The sequence below is a fragment of the Amblyomma mixtum genome, chromosome 1, assembly GCF_055824585.1.
Source record: "Amblyomma mixtum isolate Tamu chromosome 1, ASM5582458v1, whole genome shotgun sequence".
NCBI lineage: Eukaryota > Metazoa > Arthropoda > Arachnida > Ixodida > Ixodidae > Amblyomma > Amblyomma mixtum.
In genome coordinates this window covers 38,682,324-38,700,561 of record NC_143012.1, presented here as the reverse complement: position 1 = coordinate 38,700,561, position 18,238 = coordinate 38,682,324, and the positions used below count along the sequence as shown (strand labels likewise).

General features: G+C 44.5%; 3 protein-coding genes across 5 annotated transcripts in view; 1 reads left to right on the top strand and 2 right to left on the bottom strand.

The window, feature by feature from the left end:
* Window positions 1-2,023, bottom strand: part of LOC149366078 (dystrophin-like) — a 35,946-nt gene extending 33,923 nt beyond the window's left edge. Inside the window, exons 1-3 of one of the 3 annotated variants that reach the window (XM_089548305.1) lie at window positions 1,844-2,023; window positions 874-941; window positions 347-483 (exon numbers count right to left, since the gene is read on the bottom strand). In XM_089548305.1, the coding sequence (XP_089404431.1) occupies window positions 347-483; window positions 874-926 (190 nt within the window). In that variant the 5' untranslated portion in view covers window positions 927-941; window positions 1,844-2,023. Of the gene's footprint in view, window positions 1-346; window positions 484-873; window positions 942-1,132; window positions 1,794-1,843 lie in introns of those variants that run through there. The other 2 variants (XM_089548313.1, XM_089548298.1) reach the window with 2 other exon arrangements.
* Window positions 2,024-2,129: 106 nt separating this feature from the next.
* On the top strand, window positions 2,130-9,670 carry LOC149366077 (plasminogen receptor (KT)). Its single transcript, XM_089548320.1, has 4 exons — window positions 2,130-2,573; window positions 2,650-2,780; window positions 4,161-4,270; window positions 5,024-9,670. The coding sequence occupies exons 1-4, from the start codon at window positions 2,505-2,507 to the stop codon at window positions 5,164-5,166; spliced, it is 453 nt and encodes a 150-aa protein (XP_089404446.1). The 5' UTR covers window positions 2,130-2,504; the 3' UTR covers window positions 5,167-9,670.
* LOC149366076 (spindle assembly abnormal protein 6 homolog) overlaps window positions 7,673-18,238 on the bottom strand; it is a 24,827-nt gene continuing 14,261 nt past the window's right edge. The window contains exons 12-17 of the mRNA XM_089548286.1: window positions 17,278-17,392; window positions 16,324-16,405; window positions 12,771-12,859; window positions 12,560-12,655; window positions 11,965-12,029; window positions 7,673-10,572 (exon numbers count right to left, since the gene is read on the bottom strand). Of these exons, the coding sequence (XP_089404412.1) occupies window positions 10,371-10,572; window positions 11,965-12,029; window positions 12,560-12,655; window positions 12,771-12,859; window positions 16,324-16,405; window positions 17,278-17,392 (649 nt within the window). The 3' untranslated portion in view covers window positions 7,673-10,370. The remainder of the gene's footprint in view (window positions 10,573-11,964; window positions 12,030-12,559; window positions 12,656-12,770; window positions 12,860-16,323; window positions 16,406-17,277; window positions 17,393-18,238) is intronic.

Genomic DNA, 18,238 nt, shown 5'->3' with positions numbered 1-18,238 from the left:
TAAACACACAATAAAACTTCACATGAAAGTGCACCAATGTTTTGACGCCCTACTCGCATAGCTAAAGAATGCAAAAACATTTATTTATTGGTCATGGGATAATGCCAGCGTCAAGTGAACAGCAACGCAAAAAAGCATTCCATTCCATCCAGACCTCAACAGAGGTGCTTCCTTTTCAACACAGCAGGTACTGTGGCGCGTCAGTGTCGCTTATAAAAAAAATACGAGAAAAAATATCTGCCACAGGAAGTGGTGCAGACTTTTAAACACGCTTGAAATATCACCCACAACTGTGCACACAGCTTGCAAGCTGCTCAGCACCTCTACTCCACCTCGAATTACTCACACAAAAGTTCCTTTTGAAGGTAGATGAGCTTGGCTCCAGTCCTGTATGCGGCATACTTGATGTCATTGAATGATGTGAGCTTCTCAATGATGAGGACCATTTCAGGGTGGTCCCACTGCGTCTTCTCCTTTCGATGACTGCACGATTAAAAATTACAGCTTGCACTGCCATGCCTTGCTATACACGGGCTGAAATGTACTTCACAAACTACCTCAAGGAAGGAAGCTAAGGGATGTAAGGCGACTAGCTCCTACAGCCTTGCCGATACAAATGACACAATAGAAGTTGATCATTAACAATCTTCCAGCATGCAAGTTCACAAGTTGATTGAAATGGCCGTAATTGAGCAGTTTCTCACTACAAATTCGTCTTCACTCTCACAAGATGATGCTGTTTGATGAGCCCGAGTCAAGGTTCTGGGAAGAAAACTACCCAGTTCGTGCTTTGATACTCAAATAGTTAATCTGGTCACTGTGTAAAAAGCACGCTAGTTTTTGACTAGGTTGTCTGAATGAATGTCTACTCACTTTACATAATACGGGATTCCGGCTCCCGTTTCTTGTCTCTCCCACTCGTCCATCTCGTTCTCTTGTGCCTGACGCAAAACGAAAGCAACGAGTCAAATCGACGCACGAAACGATTCTAGATCGGCGCCAAGGAACCGTTATATGGCGAAACGAGTACTCCCGAAGGACTACGGGCCGGTACTTTCAAAACGGAAACACCGACTCCCGGACATCGCGCGAAAAAAAGCTCAACAAGCAGGCGGGTCTTCAGCTTACTTACACGCATCCAAAGCCCACGTAAGCACCTCAATCAAAATACGCGCGCAGCGCTTTTCTCGGTCACTTCGGATACGTAAAAAGGGGGGACACTACGGCGCTCCGCACGTCCGCGCAAAGACGAAGGTGACATCAAGAACACGCAAGCCGCGGGGAGCCGAACACGATACACACGCTACGCCGCCGCCGTGACACCCAAAGCCGCTGCGCGGCAGGAACAGCTCGCGACCGCGCGCGCGCAAGCAACGCTCGCTTCCGCGAACGTGCGATTCGACGCTTTCGCAGTGTTTGCTTGGGCGGGGACCGCCTACACGCTGTCCTCCAGGCAAGCGCGCGCCGCGCGCTCAATGCCCAACATACGGGAGCGCAATCAGCCAGCGCGAACGCTGACCGCGACAAGCCCTCAAGGGGTGAAATAAAAAAGAAAACGCGCAACTAAGCCAGCTGAGGTCAAAGCCGGACGGCGCTGCAACTTTCAAACTCCTTTAATATCTCCTCCGACAACGCTTTATCTTCCAGTTTCATCCGGCGAGAAGTGGACACGCTACGCGAGCGAGGCAGCGCGCGACCCCAGCCCAACTCGTTCGAGTGCTTCACTCTGGCCGCAGCTACTAAAAGTGGGACGGGAGGGCGCGGGCGCTCGCAAGAAAAACAAACCGCCTCGCGGACTCCGGTCACGTTGTCACTCCATTCAGGCCGTCCGCGCGCCACTCACCGTGGACGCGGTCGCTCGTCGTGGTTACCGATTCATGATTGGCGATGTGGTTATCATCGGCGAAAGGAGTACGAAATTAAACGCAACACTTATCGCACGCGCAAACACCTTCGAGAAGCCATTTTCAAATCGTGGCATTGTTGCTTGGCCTTGGCTTGCTGACTGCGATCTCGCCGCTGCGATAAATGCGAGACGACAGCGGCGATAAACGATAACGCCAAAGCTTGATTTCGCTCAGTTACAACAAAAGTTTAGGCTGTTAAAATAAACTGTGATAATTTCTATACCTACATAAATTAACTTTTAAGCTTAATGACACGTTGCAATCAAAATGCCAGCAGGGCATCCCCTTAGAGGGCGCAGCGGTAAAAAAAAAGAGTTCTGCTTCAAAGGAAAACTGGAACTGCAGAGGTAGTTTATGGAAATCGTTAAAAACACAGCGTGGAACGTTGCGCGTGGCGAGGTTGGTGTATCATTTACGTCCGAGCAGTTTCTCCTAAAATCGAAGCCTACGTTCCCGCAGTTTAGCACGTTTTAAGCGGTCTGCCTTCAAGTTTCGGTTGTCGAAGTGCAGCAGCACGCCGGTATCGGCAGTCGCGTCACGGGAATTTCAGAGCTATAAAACGCGCTGCGGTTTGGTTTTTCACGCCACGAAGTAAGGATGGGTTTCACGTGGAGCCAGCCAGCCGAAAACAATGTTAAAGACCAGCTGGACATGCTAAATCTTCAAGTAAGTGCTAGATCTTTAATCGGAAATGGTTTTCGAAGCTGCACAAGTACTCAGTTTTGGCTCTTTCACGGCGCAGTTGGAGAGGCAGATCTACATGAGGCACCTGATGCATCAGAGAATGCTGGCCCTCAAGATCGCCAAGGCCCGGGAGCTGTTCTTCTGGCTCACAGCATTCTACGTCGTCTCCAGTGCAGGACTCTTCGTGGGGTGTGTGCATCCTTAACTGCGACGGCCTGACTGCACGTTTGTGAAGAAGTTACTGTGCGTTCGCGTCGTAAATGTACTGCGAAACCTCTGGTGGATTTATGATAAATTCTCTTATTCAGATTTATAAAAGTTGAGTTGACTTCGAAATTGGCTAGCTCAGAGCCTGGAAAATTTTCCACTAACTTGATTTAATTAATATGTGTAGAGTTGTTGATGGCATGTGATACTGGAAAGGCACAGAATTTCACAGAGGACCTCGCTTCGATCAGTAGGCGGAAAGAAAGTTTGCTGAACAAGCCAAGCTGTAATGAAGCAGCTTTTCGTTTGATTGACTCGCTGTGGTAATACAGTTCAACCTACCAGTCCATATTGCTGCCCTTGAAAGGGATTTCGTATTTGCTTTATACTAAGCACTTAATTGGTAGCTTAATCTTTCTTTGGTATCCTACGGGCACACAAATCTGCTTTTGTTCTGGTTCCGTTTGTGCAGGTGCTAATAGTGATTTGTTTCAGACCCTTATGTTGCAACGAAGCTTCTTGTATAATGTATCAGAATCATATCAAGCTGTCGACAGTCTTGAAACAAGTTGCGGTCTGAATTTATTTGTAAGTGCAGTTATTTATATGCACAAATTTCTAAAATTGAAGTGAGAAAAGAACGTACAACCAAAAATGAGCTAACACGATGTTTCGGAACCTATACTCTGTTCCGGCCTTCATCAGGTGTGACTGCGGGCGAGTTGCAGCTTGGCTTTTTAAGCCCTCATATTGTCAGCCGGTGGGTCTCTGAGCATAAAGTGTTGGTGTAGGAGAGGGGAAGTGGCTGCCCAATGGGCACTGGAATTCTCTTGGACGTCCCATGGATGTCCAAGAAAGTTTCAATGCCCAATGGAACACTTTCCCCCTCCTATACACATGGTTTACGTTCAGTGACCCGTCTGGCTACACAAGGGCTTAAAAAGTCAAGCTGCAACTTACCCACAGTCACACCTGATGAAGGATCAGAATATAGGTTCCGAAACATTGTGTCATCTCATTTTTGGTTGGCATTCTTTTCTCAATTATTTAATTTGCCTTCCCAACCAGATATACCTCTGTCGAATGTTTTCTTTTGCATAGATTTTGTCCAGGCTCTTTCACATTGGTGATGCATACAAGAGGGACCTGTAGTAGTGCTCAGATTTATTTGGTAACATTTTATCCGAGCGGTTTTGTGGCCTGTACAGCCATCTACTGTGCAGACTACAAGAGTTTGCTAGCTCATGCTCTGTGTGTGTTGCTCCATCAAGAGTAACAAATACATTTGATAGGGAATGCAGGGCTTTATGCACTGATCTGTTGGGACAGTGGGAAAGTTAAGCTTTCTACAATCTCTTGCAGGTACCGGAGGACCAAGAAACCATCTGTGCTGGCCCCTGTTTTACCCATGACGTTCATACTGGCTTACCAAGGTGACCTGGCCTATGGCAGCAAGCTTGTGCGGATTCAAGGTCAGTGTGATAATGATTTATTTTAAACTTTCTTGAAAGCATTAAATAATGTCGGCTATCCGATGGTCACAAATAATGGTCAGAGATCTCGAAATAAGAACTGTCAGGGTGAGTGCTTCGTAAAAAATTAACGCCAATTTAATGCCAACATAACATCATATCTATCTGGTAAAGATTTCACAAAATTTTACAGCCGAGCGGTATTGATTTTAAATTAGAAGATATTTTTTAGTACTTTTCAGTTTAAATCAGTGTACGTTGTCATGTAAACTAAGCGAACAGTCCATGCGAAGGCTGACAGAGTGGCCTGTTTCTTCTGTTTTCTAAATTTTCGCTTTGTGAAAAAATAAAGATTTAAAAGTGTGTAATCCAACCAGAATTCTCCTAAGTGCCCATTAATGTCACCTTGTATATACTAATACGATACAATCTGCAAGTTTATTTACAGAATGCCTGCGTCGCCTTGGGGGCATTATTGCAGGGGAGACAGTTTTAGAACGATATGGTAATAGTTCACAATAATTAGCAATAAAGCACATAAAACAGAGTTAACATTAAGGTAAGACAAAACAGTAAGTTCACATTATCAATGGGAACAGAAAGTTCAGAAATTATAAAATACACTCTCACAAATATAGTTGACCCAGATGCCTACCTTCCTCGCCGCCATGTCAGTTCCCACCACTGTGGGCTGAGAAAGCGTCGTTATTCCATATTTCATTCCTTTCAAACTGAAGATGTGTTTTTTCACAGGTGAGGCAGAAAACATAATGTCGTTCGAAAAAGATCTGCTGGAACTCCCGCACGGTGTTCCAACTGTGGGTGGCATCGACGAAGCCCGAGAGAAGGCCAGGGACGAAGAAAGCTTCACCAGGGCACACGACATCTTCCTGTGAGCCCCTTGCTACAAGGCCCACACACAGGAAGGAAGCTTCACCTCCCACCGATGTGACTACGCTCTTCCATCATTGCCGTCAGTCGTACTTGATGTGGTGCTAATGACGAGACTTTCTTTTGCTGTAGAATAGATTCTGTGAATATGCTTCTCCTGTTAGCGCATAGAATTGAGGGTAGGCAATTCTTAGTTTTATCGTAATGATTGTGTAGTAGCTTCGTTTTGTCACTTGGAAGCATGAACGGTGTGGAACAGTGAAGAGATGGGACGTCTAATAACTTTCAACTGAAGAACCTCGCTCCGTTGTGAAAGTGACGCTGTCCAAGTAAGGCAGCGGCTTGTTAGACCTTCGGATGAGAGCTTAGCACCTGTCTCCAATCTTCCTTTTGGTGTCCCACACTGATTGCTGTGCTTCCAGTGCACACTATGCCTCCCCAGGCTATCTGCAACTCTACAACATTGCAGTTTTGTCTGTTCAATTGAAAGGAGGCAGCTGTGTGAACCTTAGAGCTTCCTATTGTGCAGGGTTGTGTGACAATGTGGAATGCGGTGCGCAAAGCACTGTTACAATCCCTATTTATTCAATGTTCCTTAAAGTACAGGGTGAATAGTTATTCTTTATGCACTCTAATGTCTGTGAAGAATCCTTTATATTCTTTGCGGGCTATGAGGAATGCAGCCATACTTCCACGAATATGTATCCCGTCGTGGTATTCCTTTGTACCTATTTTGTTTTAGTAGTGGTTCTACAATTACCAGTGTATTTGCTAGTGATGCTCTAGTCAAGAGATGCTGGGGAGCAAAGGAGTAACTTAAACTCCATCCATGCAATGCACTTGTTATCAGACCTTTTGGTGCTTGTTGCTTGCACGTTCAGAGCCCCGTTTTTGTGGATAATAAGACTGCTGTCTTCATGGGGCCTTAACAGGCATCATCCCCTGACACGCAGCTATAGCACTGGTTAACTATGTTGCATCTATTTTACGTTGCATAGTCACCGTGTAACCTTTTGTCTTTCGATGTTATTGACTGTCTTGGGAAGTCTTATAGCTTGACTGTAGGTGAGCTTGTCCATGCGTCTTTCAACACAGCCTGTGGTTGTACTTTGCTGTTTACAAGATCAATTTTTAGAATTGCAGTGAGGCTTCACTGACGTGCTTTTTTCTGTATGATGTATGAGTTATGATCTAAGTTCAGTGTCTAGGACTTAGATTCTCAAGTGATGTGTTCAATGTTTCATAGTATAGTCACACACTGTACATTCAGGGCAGTGGACTATGGCAGCGCTCTTGCCAGTGTCATTAACATAGCTGAGTGTATTGAACTGCCAGCTTTTATTTTTTCTTCTCACTTCTAGTCATCATTTAATGGGCAAGTACTTATCGTAAATTACTTTTGGACAACTGCACTAAGGTCTGATTTGAACAAACCCGAGCTTACAAATAGGCGTTCTCATGCTGACAGCAGGAGCCCGATTCATTCTCAATTTAATAAAATTAACTTCGACAAAGTTGTTCATGACTCTCTCAGATTTTAAGGAAATGTCTGGCAGCATAAGGACATTCCTCTTTGGCCTAGTTCTGCATTTTCGTTGATGCACTATTCATTTTTACGCTCAACTAAAGTTAAAGAGCGTTACGCCTGCGGCTGTTATTAGTACTGTATCGCATTTTCTCCATATCACTTGACAATGTACACGAGACCCGAGAGTACAGAGTGTGGTGAACAAAGGCTTAGCATGTTGCTGACCTTGCTAAACTTGCATTCAGCACTGTGATACTCTAGCACTGAACATGCAGCGTTCCCAAAAGTCAGATTCCTTGCTAGAAAGCTGCTCTACATTGGGCAGCTCTTTTTTGTAGACTATATATACTAATATCACCATTGTTAAGAGCTGTTAGCCAACTCAGCCTTTCTCTGTGACAACTTTTTCTCGCAATGAAGTGGAGGTTACGGAGTCGAAACACTCCCTCCCTTCCTTCTCTTAAAACATGGCATATTGTGGATATTCGTTATGTTAAGGCATATTTGAATACCAACTGCAAACTTTCAATGTTGAAAGTGAAGGACAAAAAATTTTCTTGATTACAACAAATTTGCTAGGCACTTCTAGTTACAAGAAACTTCAATAGATGGCGCCACCTGCTCCAGAGACGAAATAAATTTATCCCAAGGCAAGCAGCGCACCAAGAGGTCAGGCACGCCACTGTGTGGCTGAACTATTTGGCAGAACAACACAGCTGCAGGTGCTCCGTCTTTGCAGCCTTTCCTTCTTTGTTAAAAAAAAATTCTGTCGCCGAGTATAGCCATTCTGGTCAGCTCAATATGTAGGGCAAATGGTCCCATATTCGATCCTCAGATTAAGGCAAATATTGATATGAAAATTATATCCCTGTTCAAAGTGTTTTTTGTTTGGTGCTTGGCAACGTCATTTCTGCTGCTCCAAAACGAAGCAACCACTGCCTTCATCTCGGGAGCCACTGCTGTTTGGAAAATGGGTCGTCGAAACTAAACATGAGCAGTTTATTTACACAGCGTCTTATATCAATAGGATGGTGTTGGATGCAGGCAACTTTTATGTATCTCTTGCATAGAAGAGATACGGTACTGCTGGTCGAGTGTGCCTCACTTGAAAAAGCCTTCCCGCAGGACTGCACACGTGTAGGGAACTGCAACAAGATATCAGCCATGATGCGGCAACTGGCCATTTACACAGACCATTTGTATGAGCTCGCGTTCCGGCACCAATCCATGCTGATGCTCCCCAAGTGGTTCTGGAGAGCACAGAAGCTCACGAAACAATAACATTGCCTGGCGACGACTCTCAGAGGTGGCGTTAGAGACAGCAGCTGTTGCCTGAGAAGTCGTCACAAATTTTTGATCAAAACCAAGTGAGCCCTTAGCCTTAAAAGTGACCATTTCACTATGTCAGCATATCCTAGTCCTAGCAAGTTGTGTATCGTTTATTGTAAGACATGAGCAGTGAACAACTTATTATAACAAGGTCACTATCACTGGAAGAGGTTCTGTAACAAGTGCTCTTCCAGAGAAACACATAGGAGATGATAAAGTGCGCAGAGGTATGGCAACAAAATGAAAACCAACCAAACACTCTTTGCAGTTGATTTCCTAATGCCAGAAAAGCTCAATGTGTTGTTTATTAAGAGCATGTTTTTTCTTGATGTGCGCTTGGAGGCTGAAATCCCAGAGCTGTCAAATCTCTGTTCGGTGTCATCGCAGATGGGACTGAGGGCAGCGCCAGTTGCTTCCTGCTTTCAGCCATGTTGTATCTAACAACTTCAAGTTAATTTTATGAAGTAACATAACTTGACAATGTGCTAACATTTACGTTATCAAGTATTCAAGCTGACTTGTTACATGCAGCTTGAAATATCACTCAACAGTCCTTGCTAGTTTATTCATTGTTGGCAAGTCCTTGCCTGTGCATTTGTAACGTTACTTTATTAGTACCGTATATTGCCGATTATAAGTCGCCTCCGATTATAAGTCGACCTTCCAACTCGCGACCCCCTTTGGGGAAAAAAAATTAGACTCCGAATTTAGGTCGACGCTGACGTACCCTGCGGTCCCAGCTCGCCCAAAAAGTTCTTCAGAAGGCAGAGTCATAAAGAAACATTTATTCGTTCACGAGACATCTCTGACTCGTCGCTTGTGAGGACACAGTCGTGATCATCATCTTATGAGCCGCTGGTTTGTCAATAACAAGTTGCTATCGTATTAAAACAAACCTTTGGTGCATATCTAAATTAAATTCATGTTTTTTTTAAGCAGATCCACTTTCGCGCCGTGTCTGACATCTATTATGGAATTATGAGCGCACGGGGCGTGATATTATCCATGACTCGATCGAAAGTACTTTTCACCCCGCATATAGGCCGACTTTAAGACTCCGCATATATGTCGACTCCGATTATAAGTCGACCCCCCAACTTTGGAAGGAGATTTAAAAAAAAAATGTCGACTTATGTGCGGCAATATATGGTACTCTGAGCTGCATGTGTCTGTGTTGCCTTACGTGGGTGCGTAGCTCATTTGAGGTTGAACTCTCTGACAAGCCATGAATTGTTCCAACCGATATTTGTGCAGTAATGCAGCAGCTTCACATGAATGTGCACTGTTTCTGTTTGCTGACATTAGGCGTCTACTGCCACCAAGAATAAAAAGCTTTGTCAGCCATTCTCGCAATATTTTATCAATCATTGACAGATACGCTAATACATCCAACATAGAAATACGCACGTATTGATGCACTGTGAAGTCCAGTGCAACGTTTTTCAGTTCTTAATGTTTGTAAGGGTCTGAATATCAAAGAAAAAGTAAAAGATAACATAAAGAGTTACATTAGCAGCCCTTTTGTAACAACAGGCCTGCACTGTACTGATATATAAATACACACATACACATCTATTATGTGTAATATTGCATTGCTAATGTCTGAATGTGCATATCTGAAACACGCAATAAACATTGTTGAGTTTCCTTGGTCTCTGTTCACAAATGGCTACGCCGCAGTGTTGGGTTGCGCATTATCATTCGATGCTGTGTTACATACTTTGCAAGACATACATCCAAAGCAGAGAGGCAGGGGAGAAACAAATTTGCTGGCACAAAAAATTTGTTGCGTGAAATGCAACTGGCCCGTCTGTGCACGAATGCCCAAGCCAAACTGTGGCCTGAATAGTAATGCTGGAATGATCTAGACTCATCTCTGTCCCAAAACTGTAGCTACTCATGAAACCGAACAAGCAACTTTCCTTGTTTCGAAGGTCACTATGATGGAATTACAGCTTTACAGGTACACAACATTACCATTTTGCCAACATCACCGTGTCATGGTGACGCCTGGCGTGCAAATGCAGTAACATGTCTCCATGGTAATGTCGCCTCGCGGTGCAACTGTTACAAGCCTCCTTCAGGCTTGTAAACGAAAATAGGCAGGCAGCTACAAAAACGGCCCAGTAATGACGCGACCTGCAAATTTGCATGCTCCAAAGTGCTAGTGTACATCCACTATATGAACGAGACCATAGTTATATGGAACAAACCCATTTCGCCCATGGGTGCGGCCCTTAGCAGTAGCATACTCTGCTGTACAAACATATCCCTGTTGTTTGTTTTGTTCTTGCATGAAGTTAATGCATTTTTTGATTAGACCGGTTAGTTTTGCTTCAATCAACGCGGGTGTCAAGAGGGCTTAGCCTTGGCAGCAGTGTGGTAAGGTGGCGCCACTGCTCCAGTGGCAGCAGCTGGCGCCCTCTGGCGAGTGACTACGGCAGCACCAGATGGCAGCACTGGAGTGGCCGCAGTGGTCAGCGTATGTGGTGCTCTCTGCACCACAGGGTCTGCCTGAGGTTGAAGGAAGCGGGGGTCGATCATTGGGTCAGTGCTGGAAGAAAAGCAGAATTTCAGTTTAGTGTTTTTAAACGTGCGTGACATACCTATCGTGCAGTTGGAAACAAATTTATAGTAGTGCTGCTTTGTGACCCCGTGCAGTTGGAAACAAATTTATTATTGTGCTGCTTTGTGACCCAGTTGCCTGGCACTAAAGCCAGCATATGGAGCTTGCATGTCCCTTCATACATGCAATCATTACAGGCAGCTGACTCTCGCGTGACTTCAACAAATTAATTTTTTTCCGGGCCCACATTCCACAAACTTTTGCTGCCGATTGTATGAGCACATATACAAAGGGGATCCAACAGTCAGTGACTGCAAAGGAACCATCTGTCAGTAATAAATGAAAGCAAATGATAACCATACCGTTAATAAGCACCCGATGCAGCAAATTAAAGGCGAAACTAAGAAACAATAAGCAACAAATAAACAACAATTTATCAGGTGTCCATTAACAATGAAGTGCCTAATACAGTGGTGCACGTGGTAAAGAACTGAGGAGAGAATAATGATCTTTATGGGAAGCAAAAACAAGGATAATAATAAACCATTTGGAAACAATCAAAAAGCTTGGAAGCCTAACAAGCTCTGCAATTCTTGCTTGAAAGTGGCAAATGACAGATTTATTGTCCTGAATGTGACTACGGAATTTGTACAGCTTTTCAGTAGACCTGTGGCTAGTCAGCTGTGGACTGTGTCAGTTTTCACTCCTGGTTTAAAGAAAAAGAATGCCGTCCAACAGAAACCCAGGATTTTTGCCACCTTCTTTTCTGGGCACAATAAAAATGAATGTCCGCAAATGCGCCTTTGTAATCGGTATTTCTGCGAAGTTCACAAAAACCATTTTCGAAGTCCACTACCATGCCCACATATATCCCTCAAGAGAAAAGTCTACAATAGCTGTATCTTACTGGTACTCACCTATGGGGCAGAAATGCGGAGACTAACAAAGAGGGTTCAGCTTAAGTTAAAATGCAGTGAGCTATGGAAAGAAAAATGATAGGTGTAACGTTAAGAGACCGGAAGTGGGCAGAGTGGGTGAGGGAACAAACGCGGGTTAATGACATCCTAGTCAAAATCAAGAGGAAGAAATGGGCAGGGCATGTAATGCGAATGCAAGATAACCGCTGGTCCTGAGGGGTAATGGAGGGGATTCCAAGAGAAGGCAAGCGTAGCAGGGGGCGGCAGAAAGTTAGGTGGGCGGATGAGATTAAGAAGTTTGTGGGGACACGGTGGCCGCAACTGGCGAAGGACAGGGTTAATTGGGGAGACATGGTAAAGGTCTTAGCCCTGCAGTGGGCGTAGTCAGGCTGGTGATGATGATGACCATGTCCACTCACTGTATGGACTCATGCAAACATCATGCATTAACAGGTGTACTCGCCTGATGGGTTTGGGAAGCACAGGGGGTTCAAGTCTTCCGCCAGGGGTCAAGTTGGTGAAGGCTGCCTGCAATGCAAAGGCCAAAAACAGCTGATTTCACACAAGCTGCTGGGAAGATGACTGGTCTAACCAAGCAAGAAAACAGTTTATAACTCTGTCCTTCATTTATTTCTTTCCTGAACAATGCTCCTGACCGAGTACCATATTTACTCTCATAATACCATATTTACTGTCATAACACCTGGGTTCTGTAGAATCCACGCTCGGGACCCCTGCTCTATAGTCCGGCCAATATAAAAGCTTTGAGAAAAAACTTCGCTCCACTTGCAAAACATTCTGCGGACTACTGGAATGAATGACCGCTAACTGCGGTAACTTGCTTGCAAAAAGAGTGCCAAAGCAAGAATAATTTTTATAGGGAAAACTTAGTGTTGCACATGTATGATATCTTAATCACTTTCCTGCTTTACTGTGAGGGGACAACCACATGTGATCAGTGAGAGATCGGCTGGTTGGTTTTGAAGTCAGTGCAAGCACAGATTTGCCCTGCACAACACTGACCATATTCATGTGGCAGTGAATCTTGGTGCCCATACCTGTCCTGGCAAAGGTGCAGCAGCACCACCAGTTCCAGGAAACGCAAAGTTTCGCGCTGTTGGATACGTCGGACTTGAGCCGATCGGACTCGTAAACTAGGATGGAAAGGTAGAAACAAGAAGGGTTGACATTAGTGCCAATGATTCCATAATAGAAAAAATAGAATTCTTGTAGCCTTCCATACACATTTAGCAATGAAAGCTTGCTTACCTGCTTACTGGAGGACAGGCCAACGGGACTACCTCGTTTGTCCTGTTGCATTTGGTATGTGTTGAGCTGCTTGTTCAGCCACTGGATCACTGCCGATCAGAAGGATTGGGGAACAAGTGTAAGAACAAGTATGAGAATTTGTCCTGTAGCATTTGATATGTGTTGAGCTGCTTGTTCAGCCACTGGATCACTGCCGATCAGAAGGATTGGGGAACAGGTGTAAGAACAAGTATGAGAATTTGTCCTGTAGCATTTGATATGTGTTGAGCTGCTTGTTCAGCCACTGGATCACTGCCGATCAGAAGGATTGGAGAACAAGTGTAAAAACAAGTATGAGAATTTGTCCTGTAGCATTTGATATGTGTTGAGCTGCTGGTTCAGCCACTGGATCACTGCTGATCAGAAGGATTGGGGAACAAGTGTAAGAACAAGTATGAGAATTTGTCCTGTAGCATTTGATATGTGTTGAGCTGCTGGTTCAGCCACTGGATCACTGCCGATCAGAAGGATTGGGGAACAAGTGTAAGAACAAGTATGAGAATTTGTCCTGTAGCATTTGGTATGTGTTGAGCTGCTTGTTCAGCCACTGGATCACTGCCGATCAGAAGGATTGGGGAACAAGTGTAAGAACAAGTATGAGAATTTGTCCTGTAGCATTTGATATGTGTTGAGCTGCTTGTTCAGCCACTGGATCACTGCCGATCAGAAGGATTGGGGAACAAGTGTAAGAACAAGTATGAGAATTTGTCCTGTAGCATTTGATATGTGCTGAGCTGCTGGTTCAGCCACTGGATCACTGCCGATCAGAAGGATTGGGGAACAAGTGTAAGAACAAGTATGAGAATTTGTCCTGTAGCATTTGATATGTGTTGAGCTGCTTGTTCAGCCACTGGATCACTGCCGATCAGAAGGATTGGGGAACAGGTGTAAGAACAAGTATGAGAATTTGTCCTGTAGCATTTGATATGTGTTGAGCTGCTTGTTCAGCCACTGGATCACTGCCGATCAGAAGGATTGGGGAACAAGTGTAAGAACAAGTATGAGAATTTGTCCTGTAGCATTTGATAGGTGTTGAGCTGCTTGTTCAGCCACTGGATCACTGCCGATCAGAAGGATTGGGGAACAAGTGTAAGAACAAGTCCGAGAATTTGTCCTGTAGCATTTGATATGTGTTGAGCTGCTGGTTCAGCCACTGGATCACTGCCGATCAGAAGGATTGGGGAACAAGTGTAAGAACAAGTATGAGAATTTGTCCTGTAGCATTTGATATGTGTTGAGCTGCTTGTTCAGCCACTGGATCACTGCCGATCAGAAGGATTGGGGAACAAGTGTAAGAACAAGTATGAGAATTTGTCCTGTAGCATTTGATATGTGTTGAGCTGCTTGTTCAGCCACTGGATCACTGCCGATCAGAAGGATTGGGGAACAAGTGTAAGAATAAGTATGAGAATTTGTCCTGTAGCATTTGATATGTGTTGAGCTGCTGGTTCAGCCACTGGATCACTGCCGATCAGAAGGATTGGGGAACAAGTGTAAGAACAAGTATGAGAATTTGTGTCCTGTAGCATTTGATATGTGTTGAGCTGCTGGTTCAGCCACTGGATCACTGCCGATCAGAAGGATTGGGGAAAAAGTGTAAGAACAAGTATGAGAATTTGTCCTGTAGCATTTGATATGTGTTGAGCTGCTTGTTCAGCCACTGGTTCACTGCCGATCAGAAGGATTGGGGAACAAGTGTAAGAACAAATGTAAGAGCAAGTACTATGAGAATGAAGTAAGCTATTGGAAATAAATGTAAACAAACACGCTTGAATTTAGCATGAAGCAAAAAATTCTCCTATGGAAAAAGAGTGAAAAAAAGTGCATGAAAAAAGTGCATGCAAACCACCCAAAACTTCTTTTTGTGCTCATATAACACGGCTGATTACAACTTATGGAACCTTTATGAGGAACAGAGCAACATCTTTACTTATAATTGAACTTCACCCGCTACCCAACAGAAGGCTACTTAGAAGGCACTCCTAGCTACTGCGGGACGGGGCATGCTCTAGGTTTCCCTTATTGGAGATTGTTCGGGATTTCATACATTTGCACTGCTGCCTCCAAAGCAAGCCAAAAACCAGAAATAGTGTTAATTTCCAATCACGACGGGTCCTCAATACAGCCGTCAATACAGACTTCACCATAACATCACCGTAACAATATATTCATTTGATTTCTCTGCCTAAGAGATTTGAGCTTTCCTTTGATGTGAAACTTAAAGGGACAGTCTACTGCCAAAGACAGGTATAAAAGTATTGGCATATTCTTGTAGAGCTTTCCCTGTGATGACAATAGCAAGGGGAAAACTCGCAGTTTTGACAGGAATTTATATTTTGAATAGGCAAAGAAAGTCAGGCCAGAGCCAATGGTTGTGTTGTGCGGTGCTAAAACTCCGCCGTTCTCCAAGCAGTCTGGCTACGTTTCCTGGAGTTGATATACTACATTTTATGAATATGACTGAGCACAATACTATATAGCATAATTCTTGCTGGAAGAAACTTTAGACATAATTTTTTTTCCTCTTGCAGCTAATCACCATTTCTCGCACATGGTTTTGCCTTGCTTTCTCATACCTCAAAATGATTTGAAAAGACAGGCTGCCACTACACTGCCAGCGGCTGGCAAAACAAGTTGCTGGCACCTGCGATAGTTATCGCCATTCTCAGTTTATTTACAGTATTTTACAAACCACCTCAGTGCTCTCAACTATAGTTTTAATGAATCCTATTCATCTTGGTTAATGCCACTGCTACTGTCACTGAACTCAACCTAGGTGGTGTGGCAGGCGTAACGTCCCTGATGTCGGGTTTGCAGATGCCAACTGCCACGAGAAGGCGAGACTCCCATATGAAGAAATTCGGTTTTCAATTGTTCTGCCAAGTTTCTCAGCTCCACTGCCGGGTATTTATCTATTAGGGAAAGCAGCTTGCGATTGCTACAAAAAAACAAAACAAAAAAAACCATAGTAGATAAAAGTCGGTAGACTGTCCCTTTATGTGAATTTCTATTACACCATGAGCCACATCTGGAAAGTAAGTTCTGACTGACAGACAAATACATTAACATCGCAAAAATAAACCATATGACCACCAATGCCACAGCTACAGAACTAACTTGCTTAATCTGCCATTAAGCAGCACTAACCCGTCGTGGTGGCTCAGTGGTTACGGCGCTCGGCTGCTGACCCGAAAGACGCGGGTTCGATCCCGGCCGCGGCGGCTGAATTTCGTTGAAGGCGAAATTCTAGAGACCTGTGTGCTGTGCGATGTCAGTGCACGTTAAAGAACCCCAGGTGGTCGAAATTTCCGGAGCCCTCCACTACGGTGTCCCTCGTAGCCTGAGTTGCTTTGGGACGTTAAACCCCAATAAACCAAACCAAACCATTAAGCAGCACTAAAATTTTCTAGAAGCAAGCAAACAATGAAACTCCTTAGGGCTGTTCACATGGTCCTTACAGCGTGCCAAATATTTTGCCCAAGCCATGAGAAAGGTTATGCAGACACCATCTTACCGTTCTCACTTGTCTTGACTTGCTTCTGACACTCGGCTAACTTCTGCTCAACTTCTTCTATTCGCTGTCGTGTTCGAGCCAGCTGGAAGCAACATTCTGCCATTACCACAAGCAGAGGCATCAAGATTCCACCTTATTAACCCGCTCCAAATGGTATGTCGTTCTTACTATACAACCAGACAGAAAAACAATGCACTAAATGTGGAACTGCTCTGTAGCCAAAAATTGCCTTTAGTCTCAGTTTATAGACTGCCTGCCACTTGAGGTTTCTATGAGGATGGATGACGAAAATTTCAACTTTTTCGAGCAGGGCTAGCCTCAAAAACATGCTAAAACCACAGCTCAGCAAAAAATTATATACTTTCTGATGGTTACGGTCAAATTTTACCACCCAGTAAGATATGATCACGTTTACATTAATAATAATAACCACATTATTTGTTCCCATAGTTTTACTACAGGGAGGAGGTCAGTATGGACTAACAACGAAGGACCAGCAGAAAGATGGCATCAAGATGACTAGCAGATGACATCAAGACAATACCAGAAGACATTAGTAAGATGACATTTGCAAATTCCTTTAGGAAAAGGGCTTAGGATTATGCAAATTTCCAATCAGTCACAGTGGCTATCTCTCAGAGAGGGCGAATAACCCTGAAAGAGAGCAAAAAGTTGCTACGATGCTGTCTTGAATATCGCAGAAGTGCACAAAGTCTGCGAGGAACAAACTGCGGTTGTTTTGTACACTTCTCATCTTTGTGTGTGTGCAGTGCCCTCCGTTGATAATGATTGACTGACTCGCCCAACGATGCATTCTCTTAATCTGCAAGGAAGCAGTACTTCTTCCACCAATGTGCACCACTTTTTAGATCTCGACAATTCCAGAAAGCTCTGCTAGAGATGATTGTACTGCAGAAGGCAATAGAATTAAGGTGCGCAATACAAGCAGTGTACCTCAGCCTCCTTGTTCTTGTTGGCCAGCTCAAGGTCGTCGACCTTGCGCACAAGACTCTGAACCTGTTGCTCCTTCTCAGTCAGCACGTCTTCCTGCTTGGTGATGACCTCCGACCTGAAAAATCAAAGTATTTTATTCAGGCAAACAAAAAGGGCTGTCCAGGAGTTAGACAAAAAAGGCAAAATGCCTGACTTAGTGTCAGAATGTAACAGTTTTCATCTTCTCATCCGCTGTCCTCCATAAAAGTACGAGTTGTCTTAGGTCCTGCTCCTGGCTTTTACGACACCCCCTTACGGCAGTATACAGTAAAAGCTCGTTAATTCGACACTAACGGGACCGAATTATCCGAATGTCGAAATATCGAATGAACAACAAAAACCAATGTTTACCGCAAAAGGATGTACCTTTATTTGGCAAAGAAATCTGCTATCGTCGTCTGCTTTTTCGAGCGAACTTGAGCAACTACGATAGCTCTAACAGCTGCCAGGTGCTCCGCGGCACACGCACCGCCAGGGATTTGTTCGCAGAAGTCCTCCAGCACGGACAAGGCTTCTGCGGCTTCTATCACCATGCGCTTCGGCACTTGGGGCAACTGCTCACAATCATCACTTTCCGACGAAATCTCGTTGGCAGCGCCTGTCACTTCTTCAATTATTTCATCCTTGGTCAGCTGACAGGACACAAAGGCGAGGTGCGCAGGCACTGCGCGCTACTCACTCGAAACCAGCGCAGTAAACATGCTGGCAAAGCGCGCAATTACCAAAAAAGACGCCGCCTTTTGGTTAAATAACCGCGATCGTAGCAGCAAGAACACGTGGAAACGACGACACACGCCAAAATGAGACTTGCTGTCGATAGGGTTAAGTGGACGATACCAACACAACTGCTGCAACACAACAATGCACAAAGAAAGACGCTGGCCGCTACTAACCCCGCTTCCCTCGCCCTCTCTCACGCTGC

Excerpts from the sequence above, each read along its gene's own strand:
- LOC149366077 (XM_089548320.1), top strand. The coding sequence starts at position 2,505 with ATGGGTTTCACGTGGAGCCAGCCAGCCGAAAACAATGTTAAAGACCAG. Across the intron at positions 2,781-4,160 it reads AGTGCAGGACTCTTCGTGGG|GTACCGGAGGACCAAGAAAC; the intron begins GTGTGTGCATCC and ends AATCTCTTGCAG. Across the intron at positions 4,271-5,023 it reads CAAGCTTGTGCGGATTCAAG|GTGAGGCAGAAAACATAATG; the intron begins GTCAGTGTGATA and ends GTTTTTTCACAG.